This window comes from Pezoporus wallicus, unplaced genomic scaffold (genome assembly GCF_028554395.1).
Source record: "Pezoporus wallicus isolate ANWC-B61680 ecotype Strahan unplaced genomic scaffold, APGP_CSIRO_Pwel_v1 contig_3815, whole genome shotgun sequence".
NCBI classification, from domain to species: domain Eukaryota; kingdom Metazoa; phylum Chordata; class Aves; order Psittaciformes; family Psittacidae; genus Pezoporus; species Pezoporus wallicus.
Window position 1 is genome coordinate 2,725,480 of NW_026637911.1, and position 21,625 is coordinate 2,747,104.

Sequence of the window (21,625 nt, forward strand, 5' to 3'; positions counted from 1 at the left end):
CCACAAGGGCACAGTGTTGGCTCATGGTCATCCTGTCGTCCACTAGGACCCCCAGGTCCCTCTCCCCTACACTGCTCTCTAACAGGTCATTCCCCAACCTATACTGGAACCTGGGGTTGTTCCTGCCCAGATGCAGGACTCTACACTTTCCCTTGTTAGTTGCTGCTATTGCAGACCTGTTGTGTTCAATCATATGCAATGATAAAAATGTCTGCCTATTGAAGAATTTATGATTCCACCTGGTTTTAAATATCTTCAGAAAATGAGTCTTTTTTAAATACCTTTATAATTTAGAAGTGAAAAACCTAATTTCAACATTTGTATTTGTTTCAAATCCTCGTTTTGATTTTTCTCTTCATTCGTGCTTTCCTGCATGTCTACAGGGTTTCCCATCTGCACCTCTTGTATTTTTTTTTTCTTTAAACTGCTGATGCACTGTTTTTAAATAACCTTCAGTAACAGGAGTACATCAGTGCTTTCTGCATCACAGGTCAGATCTGACTCATTAGAGCTTAAAATGCAGGCTGCATTTCGTGGAAAGGGATCAGCCTGAATGATACTGCGTTGCTGTCAAAGAAAAAATATCCAAGTTTCCTTCTGGGCACCATATATCAAAGCTGCAGGCTGTTTCAAATGAGGTATGTTCACTGTTCACCTCTTAATAATGTGCACTTCCAAATTCATTACTTTATTTTTCCCAGTGTATCAAAATAAGTTTACTAATTGTAAAGGAGTCTCTACATCTTTGGCATTTACTCCAAAATAGCAGCAAAAATGAGCCTCTAAGATTTGATAGATGGTGACAAATAACTTACAAACAGGTGAATTTGCTATATTTATTAAATTATTTGTATTCTTCTCTCAGTACAGATTTCAGAACAAGTATATGAAGTCATATAATTCTTTTCTGAACCACTGATATTTTGGACCCTTTTCAGTAATATATTTCCAGAAGTCACAGGTAATTTTGTTCTGTATGTTATCCACAAAAGTGTAGAAATCCAAATGGTCAAATTATTGATGGTGTGTGTTGCTACAGACTCAGCAGCTATATGAATTTACGACTTTTGAAGACTTTCCTCACTCTGGAATACTAAAGTTGAAAAGTTTACATCCAAAAGGGGTAGCTTCAAATCTGGGCTTCAAATGGGGCAAGAATTTGCTGACAGACTCTACTCAGCCCAATAATACTAATGCAATCATACTGAAAAAAAGTTTTATTTTAGGTCCCTTGATTTCAGAGATTTGCAACAGGATAGCAGCTCTCTGCTTCTTTAGTCAGAAGTAAGCAGAAGGTTATGTTAGAGGAACACAAAATACAGTTGCTGCGTTTTGTACAAAGACTCTGTCCATTATATGTTATATATATTATATATATTCAGGGATCAATGTTGGGACCAGTCTTGTTCAACGTCTTTGTCAGTGACATGGACAGTGGGATTGAGTGCACCCTCAGCAAGTTTGCCGATGACACCAAGCCGTGTGGTTTGGTTGATACGCTGGAGGGAAGGAATGCCATCCAGAGGGACCTTGACATGCTTGTAAGGTGGGCTGATGCCAACCTTATGAAGTTTAAACATGTGCCCTGGCTTCAGCAGTAGCAGCCATTTTTCTCCTTCTTAGTAGCTGGTGCAGTGCTGTGTTTGTGACTTTCAGCCTGGGAACAATGCTGATAACACCAATGTTTTTAGTTGCTGCTCAGTAATGTTTACTCTGACCAAGGACTTTGTGAGCCTCATGCTCTGCCAGGGAGGAGGGGAAGTCAGAAGGAAGCAGAGGCAGGACACCTGACCCAAACTAGCCAAAGAGGTATTCCATACCACAGCACGTTATGCCCAGTATATAAACTGGGTGCAGTTACCTGGAAGGGTGAGATCACTGCTCAGGTCAGGCTGGGTATCGGTCGGTGGGTGGTGAGTGGTTGTATTCTCTTCCCTTGTTATTCCCCTTATCATTATTACTAATGGTGGCAGCAGCAGTGATTTGATCTTAGTCACTGGACTGTTCTTATATCAACCTGTGGGAGTTACGTTCGTTCGATTCTCCTCCCCATCCCTCCAGGAGCAGGGGGACGAAGGGGGGGGGGAGCGAATGAGCGGGCGGCTGTGTGATTCTGGGTTGCTGGCTGGGCTTAAACCACGACACCATGCCAAGTGGAAGGTCCTACACCTGGGTAGGAGCAATCCCACGCACAGCTACAGGCTAGGTAGGGGGGGTGGAACTAAATGATCTTAAGATCCTTTCCAACCCTAATTATTCTATGATTCTATGATTCTAAATTACAGTGGGCAAACCTATCTGTGTGTCTGTGTGTCTGCCTGCCTGTCTGTCTGTATCTATCTATCTATCTAACCATCCATCTATCAGTCATTACTGGGAGCAAAGACTGCCTGTACTGCAGCTGTGCTAAAGAACTGATCATGCAGGGAGAAAAGTCTCATGCTACAGCTTTCCCTTAAAACCATATGGCCTATTTGGCTAGAAAGGTTAGGCACAATTAACTTCTCTCATCTAGTAGTGCAGTTGGAGCAATCATTATAATAATTCTGAAATAGCTTTAAGAAACTAAACAGCGTATGCACACTGAAAATGGATTCTCAGTCGGAGTCACAGTTTTTGACATTTTTACCAGAATACACATTTTCAAAACCATTTATTGGTTTCCACTGCAAGGAGCTTGCACAGACTGCTTTTTCATCCAGCTTTGCAAAACACTGCATTTAACTGGCAATAGCTTCAATCACAGTGGAAGACTCATAAAAACTGAAATACTAGATTACAATATAATGAAAAGCTAAGGAACAAATACTCATCAGGAATCAGTTTTAAAATCTAGAAATTAAATTCTTTAAAGATTTTTTTTTTTTTTACTGAATGACACAAAAAAGAACTAAAGTGAATTTGAAATGAATCTTTAAACCCAAGAAGGGAAGGGGCATAGAGAGCATGAGGAAGCATTAGGAAGATAAAAAGGTTTGTATCTGAAGAAATCCATTACTTAAAACTACATCCCGCACTCTATTTCATGTGTCCTCAAGTGCCTCTACAAATTTACATCCTAGCTGACTTTTTCTATCACAAGTTCTCTTTCCTCAGTTGTGTCATCTTTCTACTTAACCACCTCCATTTCTTCAGTTGTCCTTTAGCATTCACTTTTCTTCACACGTGATGTCATCGATTTCTTCCAATACATAGCAAAACACATGACCAATTCTCTGTGCTGTCCCTGCATTCTCTTCTGTATACATTTCTCTTCTATTGCTCCTGTCATAAATGCAGGAATTTCTCACTGGATATCTTCCTCAACTGTTTGATTTGATGCTATCTTCTGATTTCCTTTTCTCCCACACCTCCTTCCTTACCTCCGGCCACCTGGTCATCACTGGCTTTTTCCCCAAAGCACAGAAACATGCTTTAGCATAGCCCTTTAGAAAGTAACACAGAAACTTGTCTTGCTTTCATCACTTCTGCAACTACAGTCACATCTCTGGGCAACCTATACCAGTGCTCAATCACCCTCACAGTAATGAAGTTATTGAATTCAAGTGGAACTTCTCGTGTTTTAGTTTATGCCTGTTGTGTCTCATGCTATTGCCTGACACCACTGAAGAGTCTTTAATCCAGTTGTACATAATTCATCTTTATTTTCCAGTATTTTAGCAGTTGTACCCTATCACATTTATCTTCTCACATTCAAGACTGAAAGATCAACTCCTGCTGCTCATCAGATTTGCCCTATCATCCATTTGACATATTTTTAGTAAGCACCTCATGCTTTTCAACATTGCCTCTAATGCTTGAAAAGAGCTCTGCAGAAACACTCCTAAAGCTAACTTATCTTTTTTCTTTAAATCAACCCTGATGTCGAGCTGTCCCCAGCCCAGTATGGTAACCAGCTCCTGTCATGTGGAACACTTCTTAATTCTCCTGGTTTTCCATCTCTGGACTCCTACATCATTTCATGACAGACTCTATGTGCTTGGAAAAGGGGTTGAATTTTTCTTCTGTATTTCAACAGTGTGTGTAGAACAGTGAAATCCTGCTCTGTCATTACAGTTGCTGTGTATTCATATGATAAAACAAAATTGTCATGACAATCAGAATTAGGATCATATCCTGGGCTGCATTAAAAGGAGCATGACCAGCAGGTCAAAGGAGGTGATCCTGCCCTTCTACTCTGCTCTCATGAGACCTCACCTGGAGTATTGTGTGCAGTTCTGGTGCCCTCAACAGAAAAAGGACATGGAACTGTTGGAACAAGTCCAGAGAAGGGCCACAAGGGTGATCAGGGGACTGGAGCACCTCCTGTATGAAGATAGGCTGAGAAAGTTGGGGCTGTTCAGCCTGGAGAAGAGAAGACTGCATGGAGACCTCATAGCAGCCTTCCAGTATCTGAAGGGGACCTATAGGGATGCTGGGGAGGGACTCTTCATTAGGGACTGTAGTGATAGGACAAGGGGTAACGGGTTAAAACTTAAACAGGGGAAGTTTAGATTGGATATAAGGAGGAAATTCTTTCCTGTTAGGGTGGTGAGGCACTGGAATGGGTTGCCCAGGGAGGTTGTGAATGCTCCATCCTTGGCAGTGTTCAAGACCAGGTTGGACAAGGCCTTTGGTGATATGGTTTAGTTTGAGGTGTCCCTGCCCATGGCAGGGGGTTGGCACTTGATGATCTTAAGGTCCTTTCCAACCCTAACTATTCTATGATTCTATGATTCTATGATACCTTAGGACTGATATTTAAAAAAAAATGCTAAGGAAAGTTAAGATTTAGAGCTGTCTTAAACAGATTTCCTGCAATAAAAGTGATGAATTCCCACACATTAGCTCTAAGAGGGCTTTTTTTGTCCCTGACGTCATCAGGGAGCTGGAACACAAAATAACATCAGGGAACTGTACATAAGGAATCCTTAAAAATCACAACAGGGAAGTTTGATCCATGCTTTCTGTTTACTAACATGTACTGCCAAGAAAGAACATAATTATGCCTTCCCTATATGTGAACCATATGCCAAGGTTTAGTTTTACGAGGTCTAATGAAGGCAAAATCTGATGCTGCAGTTATTTCTGAAAAAAAAATTCATTGATTTATTGTGCTCCAGTGCTCCAAAAGCTAAAGCATTTTATTGCACTGAAAGACTCTTTAAAACAGGCATGAGATGAAACCATGATGGATATCTGTCTTCACAGGTGTTTAAGATACACTGAATCCACCTATGATCTCAGCAGATTAAAGTCCTTAGTGTGACTATTACCATAACTCATAAAGTATATAAGCACAGTGACATCAAGAGGTAGGATGTATCCTTAACGAGCTAATTTTTGATGGTGGGTTGATTGAGAGCAGCCTCTGTGTTCCAGATTGCCCAGAGCAAAGGTGACTGCTGTTCAACTGAAGATGTACCTCTGAAGTAAAAATATATATCGACAATTTCCGTCTGTAATGCAGGCTTTCCTGATGCCCAAGATCTCAAAAAACAGATGATAATTAACTACTGTTCTGTAATGCATGAACTGTCTGCTTTGGTTCTGTTGGGTTTCTCAAATACCATAGATGTTTAATTATTAAGTGATGTTTTGGTGATTGTGTCTGAAAACTCTATCTTATAAATTGCCAAACAAGTAAGCAGAAGGCACCAAATTTACAACAACTCTTAGGATTGATCCTGCTGCCAGGTTAGTCAACTGAACACACAAATGACAATATTTCAATATGATGACATACATAACTATGTGTGTATATATACGTATGTATATATACACCTGTACCTATACAGGACTAAATCAGTGCTGTTAGAAGAATGTTCAGAAAATATTAAAAAGATGAGCACTTCTTCTACCATAGGAAAGGAAGGTAGATAAGAAACTTTCTTTTTTATTCATAACTTACAGACTAAAAGTAGGCAAAACGGGCATAGCGGGAAACAAAACTAGAGGCTGATTTGTTGGGAGCCAAAATCGAACACAAAGTCACTGCACAGCAGTCATTTTATAATATCTTATTCTATCAAGCAGGGACTCCTGAACTTGTGCTGCTTCTTCCTGAAGGCAGAGAACAGCTAACAAGCAGAGAAACAAGCTGGCACAGGAAACAAGAAGTTGTTACTAAAAAAGAACTTTACTTTCTGTGAGGTACAGCATTTTTGCTGAAGAATAAAATGAGTGATAGCTGGAAACCAGAAATAAGGTTATGCTTTTTGAGAAGCATGACTTCCAGATCCATTAAACTTGTCATTCTTAATTAATGAGTAGTAGGAGCCAGGAAAGTAAAAGGTCTTTAAAACATCCTTTCCCAGACTTCCATTCAATGGCTCCTGGAAGATGTATGCCAAGGCAGTGTTAAAGGCAGCTGCTTCTAAACAAGTGACTTTGCTGAACTCTAAAATGCGCTCACAAGAGAAGGAATGCTGACACTCAATGTATAAAAGCAGTAGTATGGCTATATTGGCCCATACCAGCCCAGAATGGACACTACACATCTTGATTCTCTTTTAGTATCACCTCTGCTTTGTGCATGTTCACGTGCGTGTGAATTTGCAGGCACATACACATGTAAGTTGTAGCAAAGGAAGAAAGTGGATTGACATTGAGTGCTCTGCATTTACCCAAATATGCATGAGCATAGTTTTACAAGCATGTTATCTATAGGTAGTGCAGAACTAGCAGGTTTAAAGAAAGTATTGTTTTCTGAGATTTTCTGCCATTCTTGTGTAGGTGAGAAGGGGTTCAAAAGTATTCAGCAAACTTCAAGCTAATTTTTTGCTAATGAAGAAGGAAGAAATATTGTCTTTCTCTTAATGCAAATTACATAGATTTTGCAATACAAAATGTCACTTATTTACATTAAAAGTCAAGTTTCAAAGGAATTGTGCTAAAATGTATAAATCTAGAATATTATCTAATAAAATCAGAAAAAATCGTGCTGAAATGTTTCTGCACACAATACAGCAGCAGTGGCCCATGACTCCTCCACAATACATCAGCCCATGGCAGTTATTGGAACAACAAAAACAGGGAAGACTTTGATTATCCACGTCTATTGTCAAACAATATGCACATTTATCAACCTACACAAAAAAGATTTAAAAAAAAAATCCAAATTCTCTTCTTTAGTGCTGCCAGAAATGAAAGTAAAGATGGGTTTGATATTGATATGACCCAATAAAAGGTTTTTCCCTGAAATAGTAAGTCAAGCAGGGATTATAACAAGGAATCTTACAGCTCCTGTTGTTTATTACAGTCAAACCCAAACTCTAGTCTGAACCAATTTAATAAATAGTATGCTGTATTTGCATGCATAACGAGTCAAGTTAGTGCACCATTTGGTATACAAAAAAAGGTCACTGAAGTTGAGAGGGAAACTTGCTTAAAGTGTCATAATTGAAAACAAACAAAAAAAAAAGCCACAGAGAACATAGACTATAAGCTAAGCAAAGGGAAAAAAAAACGGGGGGGGAAGACAAGTAGGGTTCTGGTACAGGAGGAAGAAGGTCTATAGAAACAGAAGTACATTTTACCTGTCATTCTCCTTCCCTTCCTCAGCTTGGTCTTCTTGAGCTTTTTCATCATGCCCTGATCCTTTGATTTCCTCCTGATCACAGTTCTCTGTCACCTCTTGCCCTTCCCCTTTTCCATTAACTTCTTGCTCCTTTGCTTTTTCCTCCTCCTGCTCTTTTTCTTCCTCCTCAGGAAATACTCCATCTTGTTCATCCCCTTCCAGCCCTCCCTCTTTTTTCCCCTCTATATCCCTTGTGCTTCTGAAGTCAACAAATATTGCAAAAAGCATGCAAAAGGAAAAAAGAAAAAAAAAATAAGATTATGGAGAAGAGCACGCATGAACTCAAAATAAAGGAAATGCAAAAGAAATCCAATAAAAAGATGGAAGCAGCCATAACTTAAACCATGCTGTCTAAAATTCCAGCATACACTACAGAACCATGGTATGTTTTCTTAGGACAGTCTCTAAGTCCTTCTTCAAACAAAAATTGCATGGCAATACATCACATTTAGAAATGTCCACAAAACTCTATGACAGAAACAATGGGGTCCTAACAATGCTCTCATAAGCAGATGTTTAAACAATCTTTTCAAATGCACTATTTCTTTCAAAAAGACAACTTTCTGCAAGTTAATATAGGCTGACACTGAATTTTGATGACAGACGCAGGTGAGTCACACCTTCCAAGAAAAATGATATTTCATTCCTTCTACAGCCAAAGCTCCTCTATGTGTGCACATGGCTCAGAGGAGACTGTGTTTTGCTCACAGACACACTATGTTCAGCACATTTTGATGAGCACATTCAACACATCTTATTGAAGAGTAGTTTAGTGGTTGTATGTCTACAGTTAAGTTGGACTAGTGTTAAGTATTAAACAAGAGTCTATGAAAGTTCAGCAGCTCCAGTTTAAAAGAAATTAAGATGTCTCTGACTTTACCATCACAATTTTTCAAGTTAAACTGTCTTTTCAGCCATATTAAGTATTTTTAAAAATGGTTTTCAGTAAGTGAAAATCTAAGTGTGTCAAATGTGTGCTGACAGCATATGCTTGTTATTGTAGTGTCTGCTAGTATACCCCAAGATGACAAAACTTGGCTAAAAACAAATACCATGAAGACTTCAAAAACATTAGATGAAAAAGACATTTAAACAAGTACTTTGTAAATTCTCTACAAATCTCAACCTAGACAAACGATTAATTTCAAATGCAAATATTGACAAATATTCAGTTACTTAAATTACATGGCTGTGGCTGGCACTACAGCTCCTTGTGCTCACCTTATTTTCTTGTTTCCTCTTGGACGCTCTGACTGGACAGACATGTAGCTTGTGCTGCTGAAACGTGACGCACTGCTTGTCCGTGACACAGCAGAGACATCGCTGACATCACTGTCCGAAGACTTGTTAGAAACATTGTCTGAGCCTCGCTGAGGATCCCGTCCTGACCGATACTGTAAGAGGAAAGGGACACAGATACAGATGTTGTCAGTGATGTATTACCACAAATCAGCTATGGAACTGCTCCCTGATGCTATCTAAACTATCTTTCTCACCAGACTGCCTGAATTTTTACAATGACGTTTTCTAACTGATATAGAATAGAAATTATGTCTTGGTTTCCATTAATTTTACTCTGTTTTGTTATCCTATCCAAATTACTAGCTCCTCAGCTTCACCCATAGAATGACTTGCACAAAACTTCCAGTTCCAAAGGTTTCAGTGACTTTAGAAAAGTTATCTAAACCATCTTAGCATATTCTTACCACAACTGTTTCACCAGTGCATGAAAGGAAAGCAGAGAGACTTAGTGACTTGCCCATGATTACTGAGCTCATGAAAGACTGAACAGGAAACAGAATGTGCTCTGTGTCATCTATAACATGTGCCTCTTTCAGGGCCTAGACTATTTACAAGAACTTCTAGTTGACAAATGTTAACTTCTGTTTTTTCTTTAAGTAAATAGGTGAGATTATCAAACCAAATGACAAAAGAATGTTGTAGCACTGCAGACAAACCCTGCATCTTGCTAAACTGATGGACTGGGAAGTCTGAAACGATGAGACAGGGCTAGAGATAATTTGTACTCACAATGTAAAATGCCTCAGAAACTAAAAAATTACAGTATTATTTCAGCTTGTTAACAACATATCCCAAATGGAGAACTTGCAGGTGACTGGTGATCAACAGTAAGCCCATACAACATAAAGCAGTGTTGTGTAGAGGTATTCGAGTTAGATCTGAACAAAATATGGCTGTTTGTTCTTGTTACACAAGTTAGCTCTAAATTAACATCATCTGTGCCACTCTGCACTGCATTATGCGCAGATATAATAGATAGCAGAAAGATAATTTTTTCCTTCCTCTTCATATACAGACATTTCTGTGTATACAGAAATCTGATTGGTTACTACTCATATTATATTATATTTCAGAAAAGTATTACTGCAAGATGAAGCGTCAGTGATCACCAGGTAATTGGCTGACATGGAAAGAAGACAGTATGGAAAAATACAAAGAGCAGCACAGACAGGACTGAAAGAAAACAACGGCAGAAAATAATCTGCATAAAACATCAGTGGCTTGTTGAACTCTTGAGGGTAACAGCACTGGACTCAGCCATCTAGAGAAAATAATTCATAATGTAAAGAGGCAGAGCTATAGAGTTCTGCAGAAGAGAAGGTTGTCCAGGTTTGGTTATCCAAATTTAGAACAGAAGAATTTGTCCCTTCTTTATAGCTTTAGAATATCTGTCTTTCATGAGATTGTTTGCTTCTGTCTCTTGAAAAGAATGTTACATTGGGAAATATTCTGAAAGACTGTGCAATGTCTAAAGAGTGTTTCAAATAGCATTTGAAGTGCCTATTTACCATAAAGGAATTTCACACTTAGATATAGTAAGGTTTTTTGCCCATTTTAAGACCAGGAAATGAAATAAAGACAAGAAAACATACTCATGCAGGTTACACTGTAGGCCTGTTGGAGACAGTGACAAAGCACAGCCTGAACTGCACACTTACACAAAACAGTAGCATATGCTGCAGTTCCTGATCTGAACTAATTTACAGTATTTGTGTTCATTCACAAGCCATCCAAGACCTCCCAAGCGTTTAAGTGTTAGACTGCACTTAGGCAGCCATAAACTCACAGAGTATCTCTGTGATTAAAATGTTGTAATATTTATTGAATGCCATTAATATTTTTGTTTGATAAAGAAGACAGTACATATTAATCATTTGGAAACATAAAAACAATTACTAAACAGCTGTCCTGGTCATCAGAGATAGTAGAACATTATACCGGAATAAAAGGATCGTTCTTTTTCAACTCCTTTTAAAAGAGTAACTACTTAGCCCTTCAGAGAAGGTGACAATAACTATGCCTAGTGAAATGTGTATATATTGAGCCCTATCTATTCAATTCACCCACCCAACCCTCCCTAGAATAACTCTGCACTGAAGACAAAGTTATGAGTGTAGTTTATGTTGATTTAGCCTAAAACTACCAAGACTGGCAAGTACAGACTGGTGTCCTGGGCTACCACCACACTATAGAAAATGCAATGCAGAACTGCCCTCAGGCCTTCAGCATTTGCCAAGGCTCCCAAGCAGATGTACGTGCCATGCTGAACTTTGTGCTGCCAAGGCTATGCTGCTGATGGCTCCCAACAAAGTACAGCCAAGTTGTGTATGCCTGTGTGAACAGCTGTCATATTGACAGTGGCTGCTGACTGCAGGGTAGACACACCACTAGCACTATAGACCTAATGTGGCTGTCCTTTGGGGACATAACACAGACCATAGTGTCAGATGTAAATCATAGATGGAATTGTTAATCGCATTTCAGTTAAGGGACAGATAATTATTTGTGGTGATTCACAGAAGAACAGACTTCAACCTGCAGATCCCATACTCAGTTGCCCATTTTTTATGGACTGAAGTCCATAAAATAAGCCCGTCTAAATTAAACACATGCAAGCAACATCAAGTGGCAAGAAGGATCAGCATTGCACGAAGTTATTCTAAAGAGTCCTTCTGCAGCATATTGAGTTTCGAAAACCTATGGGGTTTGATTTTCTCTGTTTCATTTCCACACCTGGAGAACATGGATTCTTACAATACATTTTTCATATCAATGTGCTGTATATCACATATAAGACATTTTCATAAATAGAAAACCTTACTGTTTTTTTTTAAACTAATACAATAGTAATAACCTAGTGATATATGGTGAAGATTGAGAACTGCAATGGCAAGAAAAGCAACTTAAAGGTAAATAATTTTTGAAATATAATGTAAAAAAAATCATCAGACCTTTGTCTCTTTTTTTCTCAGTCGTTTGTAAAGGAATTTCCCACCAAATATCTACAACTGGGTCAGATGGCACAGAAATATTATTTGACCCTTACTATTTCACGATGTTTAAGATTTGAAATTGGGAAAGTCAATTAGTTAATTGATCCTTTCATTAAACACACTGAGTTGCAGTCTCAGCATCTGCTAGCTGCCTACCAAAGTACCATCTAAAAACTGAAAACTTACTGGACAAAACTCAGATACTTCATATTCATCCATTAACTCTGCTCCAAATTGCTGTTTATTCTGCTGCTAAGGTCTACTTTTGACCTTATATCTGACTTAATTTTGTTCAAGAAATGGATTCTAATTGTGTATTGCATGTTAGTGTTTCGGTAATTGCATCACAGAAGACAAAACAAAACATTCTGCTCGTCTGACAGAAGCCATGTTGGCATTTAATTTTTCTGTATTAAATTTCAATTCTACAGAAGGCAGTCCCCGAAGTGTTCCTTTGCTCTCTGCCTCAAAAGTAAAATGGCCCTTCCATTGTGTAAATATTGTTTTTTTAAAAGTATTCAGTTTTTTGATGTCATATACTCAGACTGTAGAACACACCCATTTTTGTACAATGTTGCACTATTCTTTCTTCAGTTTTTGTGTGGCAAAAGTTGCCCAAGGCATTCCATCTTCATATAGCTCACTTATTTCTCTGTTTTCTTCCTCCAAATTTCACTTTATTTTTTTCTAAATGTCACCAACTGTATGATAAGATCAACTATCAGACTGAAAAAAGGTCATTAGCATCTGAGTGCTATTCACCCATCATATCTGAAAGACATTTCCCATCCCTCTCCAGTGCTGTGGAGGCTGCACTGTCTGAATGGACACTGCTGGGGAACTTCAGCCCCCATGACTGGATCCCAGTTGTGGCATGGCCAAAGGTTTGGATCGTCAGATCCAGCAACTACCCTGTATGCTCTGGTGGGTTCAAACTTAAATCAGGGGAGATTTAGGTCAGATACAAGGAAGACATTCTGCACTGACAGCTCCCCTGGTTTGGACAATCGGAGGAGCAGGCTGTGAAGTGTACCTGCCGACTATGCAGGTTAAATACTGTTTCTTTACTATTTTTTATTTTCTTCTCTTCCTTTCCCTCCCCCCTCATAAATAACAGTAGGAAAATTATCTATTGACTTTTACCATGCTGGAAATATATGTCTCTCTTATAAGATTAAGGTTAAATTTTCATTTCCAGTCTAATCAAGACTCATATAATACAGGCAATGTTCTGGACTTTTGTCATGGTTTAAGCCCAGCCAGAACACAGTCCCCCACTACCCACTGCACCAGCTACTAAGAAGGAGAAAATGACTGCTACTGCTAAACCCAGGACAATGTTACAACCCACAAAAGCAGTAAGAGTACCCAGCCTCCCTGTTTCAACACCAGGAAGTCTGCTACAAGCAGAGGGGCTGATTAAAAGTCACTCTTGTATTTTTAATAGTAAGATGATTTTGTCCTATTTTGCTGTGCTGAAGAATGGGGTAGATTTCATTAGTACAGATTCTATCAAGTTTTAAAGTTTCTAAAAGAACTTCTCTCTGCATTCTTCCCTCTGCATTAGTAAAACAATCACCTGGAGACCCTAGCAAAGTGACAGTTAGGTATTTGCACCAATACCTTGTAACTGCAACAGATTACTTACTTGTAGTGATGACTTCAAGATCACCAAAGTTGAAAACAAATACCTGCTCTGCTTCCTAATACAGCAACCTCTGCAAAAAACTGATTTGAAACTTCAAAGGAAATTTTAAAGTGTTTCATATTTCTCTAATTTACTGTTACCCGTCTTCCATCTTGGACTATACACTCATGCAGTTGTCCAGGCAAATGAAACTGTCAGTGATTTCCAACCGTCTTCCTATTTTATTATCTTTTTTTTTTCCCTTGTTTATAGTCTATTCATCAGTTTTTATTTGCTGGCATTTACATATGAACATGCAAATCTGGTCAATGTTTTTATTGATCAAAACGTTGGGAAGATGCTTCAGACAATTGCTCATTGTACTACTACAAGAAGATTAAAGAACCATTCTGGACTGTTACAATAGTTCTGTGCCTTGCTGACAAAAGCTCTTGAGCAGCCAGAGCACAGCAACTGTATGGATTGTTCTGGAATTTCAACTGTAGCTTTCAGTGCTACATAGGCTTTGAAGGCATTGCAAATTTTAGTTACCGCACGTAATCTGAATGAATGTTATTGGATTGATGCTTTCTAAAATCTTTGTTAATGGCTGCCTAATGAAGTCTGCCATTAAAAATAAAGCCAAATACTTACTAATATTTACAACAATAAAAAAAGCAAAAAATTCTAAATAATATGCCTGAATAGGCAAGCCAAATCAAAAGACAAAAATTGTCTACTTCACATATGTTGGCATATGGGGCCATTTTTAAAAGAATTCCCCCATTGCAAAATAAAAAATAAATATAGGAGAGTGCTAGAAAATATTCTGGGATTACAACAAGGAGAAATTACAGGACCTGCAAGTATTTTGTAAAGCAGAAAGCAGTAAAGCAGCTCTTAAGAAGAATTTGGGTCTCTTAGTGAGTAGATTGAGAATCACCTTGTGAAAAGGTTTCTTCCAACAAAAAAAATTTGTTCCTGCAGTTCCTTTCAAAACATGAAGTAGCCTCTTGTTCTGATGTCCTTTTTCATGCAATATGAAAGATAAAGACAACCTCTAATTTCAGCTGCACTGATATGTGTTCTGAAATCAAGCTGTTACTGATGTAGAATTAATTCACAAAGATAGCTCCATCCAGTCTAGGGAACTAAGTGTTCTTATTGACTCTTACTTTAAGTCAGGGCCAAATTTTGCAGATTTTGATGAGAGAGAGCACTAGAAACTTTCTGCTGGGATATATAAAGTTACCACATTATTCCAAAGACTTTAAAATCTCAGACACTTTAAAATCCCATTTCTCCCATGAAAAACACAGTGGGGAAAAAACTGTTGCTAAAGATAAGTAAAAGACAAGAAAAAGAGCCAGGAAAAATTCTAAGCATCACCTCAAGAAAATTCTTAAAAGGCAATCCAGGGTGTTTAACAGACTGGAGTGAAACTACAAGGTTTATAATGGCCAAGCAGGTATCTTATAATATCTCATAAAAAGCTATTTAAAGACACTACTCATACAGAAAGCTTCTACTCCCAATCACTGAGTCATTGGAACGGGACTCCAGGACATGATATTTCATAATAACAAGAGGCCTGTGTCCTGCAGTAGTATGTTTCGTGTACTATATAACCAGACACCTACAAAGATAACTAATTTGTATTATCTACCAAGGAAAGTAACAGAATTTTAAGAAGAGTCTTCATCACCTGAGTATTAAAGTAAGATGATCTTTTCCATAGTTCTAGTTAATTCTGACAGACTTAGTAAGGTAGAAGAGAGATGCAGATATAGCATATGGCTAGGGTGAGACAGCTATAACTGACTATACAGTTTGACTTTATATAGAAAATCTCATGTGTCCTATGGATGGACTTCACCTTGTTACAAGGTCTGAAGATTCCAACATGCCTTAACAAGTTACAGGGGAACTATAGAATGCTCTCATGTAGCCATAATATTCCCAAGAATTTTTGAACAAAAGTGAAGATCTTGAAGAAATGTGAGTCTACATAGTATTATGGTAAATAAATAATAGCTCCAAAGAAGAAAGCTTTAGTAAGAATTAAGAGTAGAAAGATGTCCAGTAATCAGTGTCCCTTTCATTCAATCATAGAATGGCTTGGGTTCGAAAAGACTTTAAGATCATCTTAGTCCAACCCCCCTGCCATGGGTAGGGACACCACACATTACACCATGTCACCCAAGGCTCTCTCCAACCTGGCCTTGAACACTGCCAGGGAAGGAGCATTCACAAATTCTTTGGGCAACCTATTCCAGTGCCCCAGCACCCTCACAGTAAAGAACTTCTTCCTTATATCTAACCTGAATTTCCCCTGTTTAAGTCTGAACCCATTACCCCTTGCCCTATCACTATATTCCCCTATGAAGAGTCTCTCCCCAGCATCCCTGTAGGCTCCCCTCACACACTGGAAGGCTGCTATGAGGTCTCCACGCAGCCTTCTCTTCTCCAGGCTGAACAGCCCCAACTTCCTCAGCCTGTCTTCATACGGGATGTGCTCCAGTCCCCTGATCATCCTCGTGGCCCTCCTCTGGACTTGCTTCAACAGCTCCATTTTTTGACATGAAAGTAATTTAGAAAAGCAAGCAAAACAGAAAATAAAGCAAATATTTTTCTGGGATTTATTTGGAATATTTGCTACCCAAATTCCCTTTCATACAGTTGACCTCCTGATTTTTAACTGTTATTTAAAACACGGAGGAGTCAGTTACCCAATTTCAATTTAGAGAAAGAGGTTCACAGTCTGGCTTTGTGATGGTGTTTGATAAACTCTTGATGTAGATCTTCTCAAACTTTCCAGCATGTTTTTAACTGCTACATATTAAAATTTTAACTGTCTTCTACAGAAGGAAGAAAATCTATTTAAAACAGAAATCAGCAATACTTTAGCATTACAGAACACTGTGCCAAGTCTCCTGAATCATTATAGACACTGCAAAAAATCCGAGCTGCTCAAGTCAGGGTGATTACAACAACATAGGTGTCCAAGGCTTCACGATGCACTGTGCAACAACATTTAATGGGAGCTCCAGTGCTTTATTTCCAGGTGAACTCCAGCATGTTTGTTAGGAGAAACTGGTGAGCCTGACTACAGTTACCTCGCTTGTTCAGTGGATTAGGCTTCAGTGATAACTCTTAATTCTGGTTCTGGTCCTTTTTAACTCTAGTGAATCCTACTTATGTTAGATAAACAGAATCAAAGTGTGCTTCCTGTATTTGTTTCTGTTCCTCAAGTGGTTCACATGCTATTTCTGTCACCACTGCACTCAAAATCTCTTGCACTTCATACAGGCCTGCCATCCAGGCAAGAGCTTATTTTTAAAGAGGATAACAAGACAGGATTTCTGTTGTAAGAAATCCTCTTTAGTCTTTGATTGTTCTACCTAATTTGGGCTTCTTTGAGATGTTATTTTGCAAATGCAAGCTAGGAAGTCAAATAATATGCATTTTAAAGAGTTCTCATTTAACCTGGATTTTAAACTACATATCCGTAATTTGTTTTTATTTCCTGAGTCTCTCTCAAGAAAAAAAGGAAAAACAAAAAAAGTTTCTTATCACAGAATTTCTGTTTCATTACACTTTATTTCACCCCAAAAGCCTGTTAAGTATTTCAGCATACCTGATGGTTTGAGAACAGAGTTATGAACTTTCCCTTAATCCTACTTTTTCTATTAATATTTAAATATGACTTTCACCAAACATGCCCTGGGACACAGCACCTTTAAACGAATTCATGCTGAAGAGAACAGCTGGATTGACACACATGCCATCTGGTGAGCACTTATTTCTGCAAACAGAAGTGCCTAAGGACCATAAGTAACACAATTTCTCAAGAAGAGGATATAAATATACCTTTGCATGATTCCACTTTGCAAGTCCTCAAATCCATAGATATCAGAGGGCAGCCTTCAAAACCAAGTAGTATTTCAGGGAAAAGCCCCTTTATCTTTTTCCTCAATCATTTCTTTGCACTGATTATTAGGACACATCTTAGAAAATCCCTGTACAGTAAGAAATATATGAGCTCAGCTGATACTTTGTCTACAGTTCTACAGTTTTTGATGATTCATGTCTAGCTAGAGGTGAAACAGAGCTGCAAGACATAGATATCACCGCCTCCTTATCCCTCCATAGGCAAGTTAAACTGCTTAGAAAACATTACTTTTCCCTAAAATGTGTTTCCTCAGCAGCTTTACCCATGTTATATCAAAGCTAGGCTTGAAAAAGACTGCAGGGAGATCCTGAGCACACGAAGTGCTCCCAGGGAATAGGAAAACTGAATTCTCAAGGCAAAGGTTTAGGATAAGATGCTCTTTTAGAAAAAAAAAAAATAAAAGAAGTTTTGACTATGCAGAATTTAACTTGATTTGATCATAGAATCATAGAATAGTTAGGGTTGGAAAGGACCTTCAGATCATCTAGTTCCAACCCCCCTGCCATGGGCAGGGACACCTCACACTAAACCATGTCACACAAGGCTCTGTCCAACCTGGCCTTGAACCCATTCCAGTGCCTCACCACCCTCACAGTAAAGAACTTCCTCCTTATATCCAATCTAAACTTCCCCTGTTTAAGTCTGAACCCATTGCCCAGTGTCCTATCGCTACAGTCCCTAATGAAGAGTCCCTCCCCAGCATCCTTATAGGCCCCCTTCAGATACTGGAAGGCTGCTAGGAGGTCTCCAAGCAGCCTTCTCTTCTCCAGATTGAAAAGCCTCAACTTTCTCAGCCTATCTTCATACATAATTTTGTCTAAAATTTTGTTTTCTACTGGAAGAATAAGTTTGCTGCAATCATTTAACTATTCTACTTTTTGTATTGCAAAACTGAAGACTTTTTGGGTACTGTTCAGAAGTAAGGGTTAAATTTTCAGAACTGATTTTTTTTTTTCCCTTGTTTCCTGTTATTCATTGATCCCAGACTGTTGGTGAAATCTGTGGTAAAACATTGATTCCCACCTGCAGAAGGAGGATAATATTCTTTCTGATATACCACTAAAGAAAATATTATATTGCCTAATGCTAAATCAATATTAATTCTTGTAAACGAACACTTTGCTTTCAACAAACATTCAGAAACACCATAGGTCAGAAGGGTCATAGAGGTAATTTTATCTTCTAATAACATGTCAGTAGAAGTGCTGCTGAAGGCATTAAGGCTTTACAGAAGAACGACCTCCCTACAGAGACTCCAAGGTCCTTATCCTACTTTGATTAGCTTGATTGTGCAGAACCAGCTTTTACAGAATAACAGCAGTGTGTTCAATATCCAACCAAATCCTTTGTATATACTACTTGAAATACAGATCCTTGAAGCCACAGCTATATTTACTAAAATTTACTGCAAGAGACTATGTAGTTAAGATACTTTAAAAAAAAAATCAAGAAAAATTTCAGAAACCTGATAAGAGATACAGAGCTTTCTTCTTGCATGACAAACGAAAAAAAAAAATCCTCGAACCCACAGATCTGTTGTTTTCAAAGAGGTTAATAAACTGGCAAAATTACCACTGATAACTTTGGGGCTGCTACCAAAGGAAATCAATCCATTTGATAGAGAGAAGCACTCCCACAGACCAAACTTAAGGAAATAGCCACACTTCTAAAACCAGCTCACAGGCTGTGTCATAATAATCAGAATTACAAATGATAACAGCAAACTGTGCAAATCCTCCATCTAAGGTATGACCAGCTGAACCATCAAGAGCTGCTCTCCCGTGGCCATCCTGGGAGAACCTTCTCCAGCTTCTGCAGTGCAGGACTGCTGGGCATGGCAGGAGGCATATGGGCCCAGTCAGCAAACCTGCCTCGAAGTCCAGTGGGGCTCAGTGGCCTCTGAACCACCCCTGCTGAAGCAGACAAAGGTCCTGCTTCTTCATTTTGAATCCTACACAATTAAGCAGACTCCATGAAGCACTGCACTGGGACTTCAGATCTATCATTTCTACTTGTGTGTCATGCACTTTTTCATGGTCAACAGCCTAGCAAATTAATCTAGCCAACAGAACCTTTCAGATTTTTACATTTCAGCTATAATCATGATATGTGAATGCAGTATTTGTGTTAACCACAGCATTACATTTAAAATAACCTAAATCTCCAACAGACACTGACACTCAGGATTAAAAAATAAATTAGAAAATCATCAAACCCCAAATAATTTAAAAAAGAGCTTGAATTAAAATAAAAAGAAAAATGAAAGCAACAGAAATCCTTTCTGAGAGTTTGACTATCATTTACTTAAGAGGAAATAATAGAACTCACACAATTCCAGATCTGCATTCAGAGTCACTAAATTACTTTAACCCATCAGCAAAATAGAGTTGATGAAAACAGAAAGATGTTTTCTACATGACCATGTGTACAGAGCTCAAATATAAAATTCTGAATTTATTTTATCTAGCTACATTTTAAGTCTTATAATTAAACTTTAAATCCTGTATTTTTAAGAACTGGAACAGTAACATCAGCAATTTATTCCACAGACTTTTTATATTTAAAGTACAATAAAATACTTGATTAAAATATAAACACTACCAGCACTAAGGGCTAGAGAGATTCTCTCTGCCATTGGGTAGAAGAATTCCTTACATATCACACATAAGCATGGCTGTTAACCATGTAACCAGAACACTCACTGGCTGTTGAGAGTGACAGGACCTGTCAGACCAGAGCAGACGGCTGCTTTAGCTATGTAGTTTGCTGTCCAAATTATTGACTAGTCCATAGGAAAGCACAAAAGCCATGGAACAGGCTATAACTAAATCATTTCCTCAAATCGAAATTCTTTGTTAGCCTGATTGGTGTTTGGTTCATTTACTGAAGCAAAGAGCTTATTGGTGTGGAGGTGGGAAGGGGAAAATGATGGGATCCCATTAAAGTGCACACAGCAATTCCCATTTATAAGCCTGTTGAATTCTACTGGTTTGGCCCTTAGTTTTACAGTATTTAAAAAAATGGATCTCCAATTTCTGCACTGTTTTGAGGGAATATGGCTATCTAACCTAACCTCCACTTTTTATTCAACATTTTGAATATTGTTAATTACATTCTTAACAACAGAATGTTGTAAGAAACAATTCTAGGATCAAAGAGGTATATTCATAATTATTATAAATGATAAAATTATTACTGGGCATATCATGATCTTTCCAGAACTCCTGAACTCTAAGTTTAAATTTTCAAAACCAATTGCCAGTTTGAAACCTATATAAACAAACTATAGCTTATATACAGTAAGAATATCAAAGGTCTTGCCATCCTATTAGCTTGGATGTTTGTTTAACTCTCCCTCTGCAAGGGCTGTCAAGAAGAAAGTTACAAGTGTTTCTGCTAGCAATATCTTTTCTGCTCTGTGTCCTATTCTGTTTTGATTTTTAAGAAGGAGACAAGAGCATTCTCAAAACATCATTAAATCAAGTTTCAATCAGCAACACAGGTCGAAGGATACCACATGTAGCAGTACCAATGACACTACTTACTGCAGGTTTCAGAGGAAAAAAACAGTTTTTGGACACTTTTGCACATTGTGACAAGACAAGAGTAAAGGAGATCTGCTTCTGATGTATTCAAACTCAACCTCTTCCACTTTGAGTATTACAGACAGCTCTTACTGTCGCACATTCTCTCACACAGCTAACCCTTAAGGTGCTACTTGATTCATTGCTGAATCTAAGTGTCTCAGTCTGAAGAAGTGCAGCTTTTCAGTGTCTGCATGCTCCAAGAGTATTCCAGCTGCATCTATGCACAGCTTAATTTACCTTGGTCTTGCTAACAGATCAGAAGATCTCAGAACAGTGTGCTAGCATGCCTAATACTATTAATCTCCTACACCAAACACAGAGAATTATGCTCATATGCAAAACTTGAATTTTGTTTATTGATTACCAGGAACTGCAGCATTACATACATCTGATGATGTACAAAGTCTCAGTCTTATCATCATATCAATATGAATCAATAAAAGTGGAGCTGGAAAGTCCTCTTTGGTGTTCTGCATTGCTCTCTATTTGGTGTACTCTTTTCTACATTTGGCTATATATAATCTTGTCACCAGTTCCACAAAATTTTCACGTTTCCTCTGGTCTTCTACCTCTTTTACCCCAACTTTGTTCCTTGCTGCTTTAATA

At 38.3% G+C, this 21,625-nt stretch overlaps 1 protein-coding gene across 49 annotated transcripts in view; it reads right to left on the minus strand.

Moving 5' to 3' along the window:
• Positions 1 to 21,625, minus strand: part of RIMS2 (regulating synaptic membrane exocytosis 2) — a 455,492-nt gene that overhangs the window by 62,339 nt on the left and 371,528 nt on the right. For 31 of the 49 annotated variants that reach the window (XM_057408236.1, XM_057408231.1, XM_057408232.1 and 28 more), the window contains 2 exons: positions 8,780 to 8,952; positions 7,518 to 7,757 (listed from right to left, as the gene is read on the minus strand). The exons of 17 other annotated variants lie outside the window; for them this stretch is intronic. In XM_057408236.1, the coding sequence (XP_057264219.1) occupies positions 7,518 to 7,757; positions 8,780 to 8,952 (413 nt within the window). The remainder of the gene's footprint in view (positions 1 to 7,517; positions 7,758 to 8,779; positions 8,953 to 21,625) is intronic. One more of the 49 variants, XM_057408245.1, reaches the window with a different exon arrangement.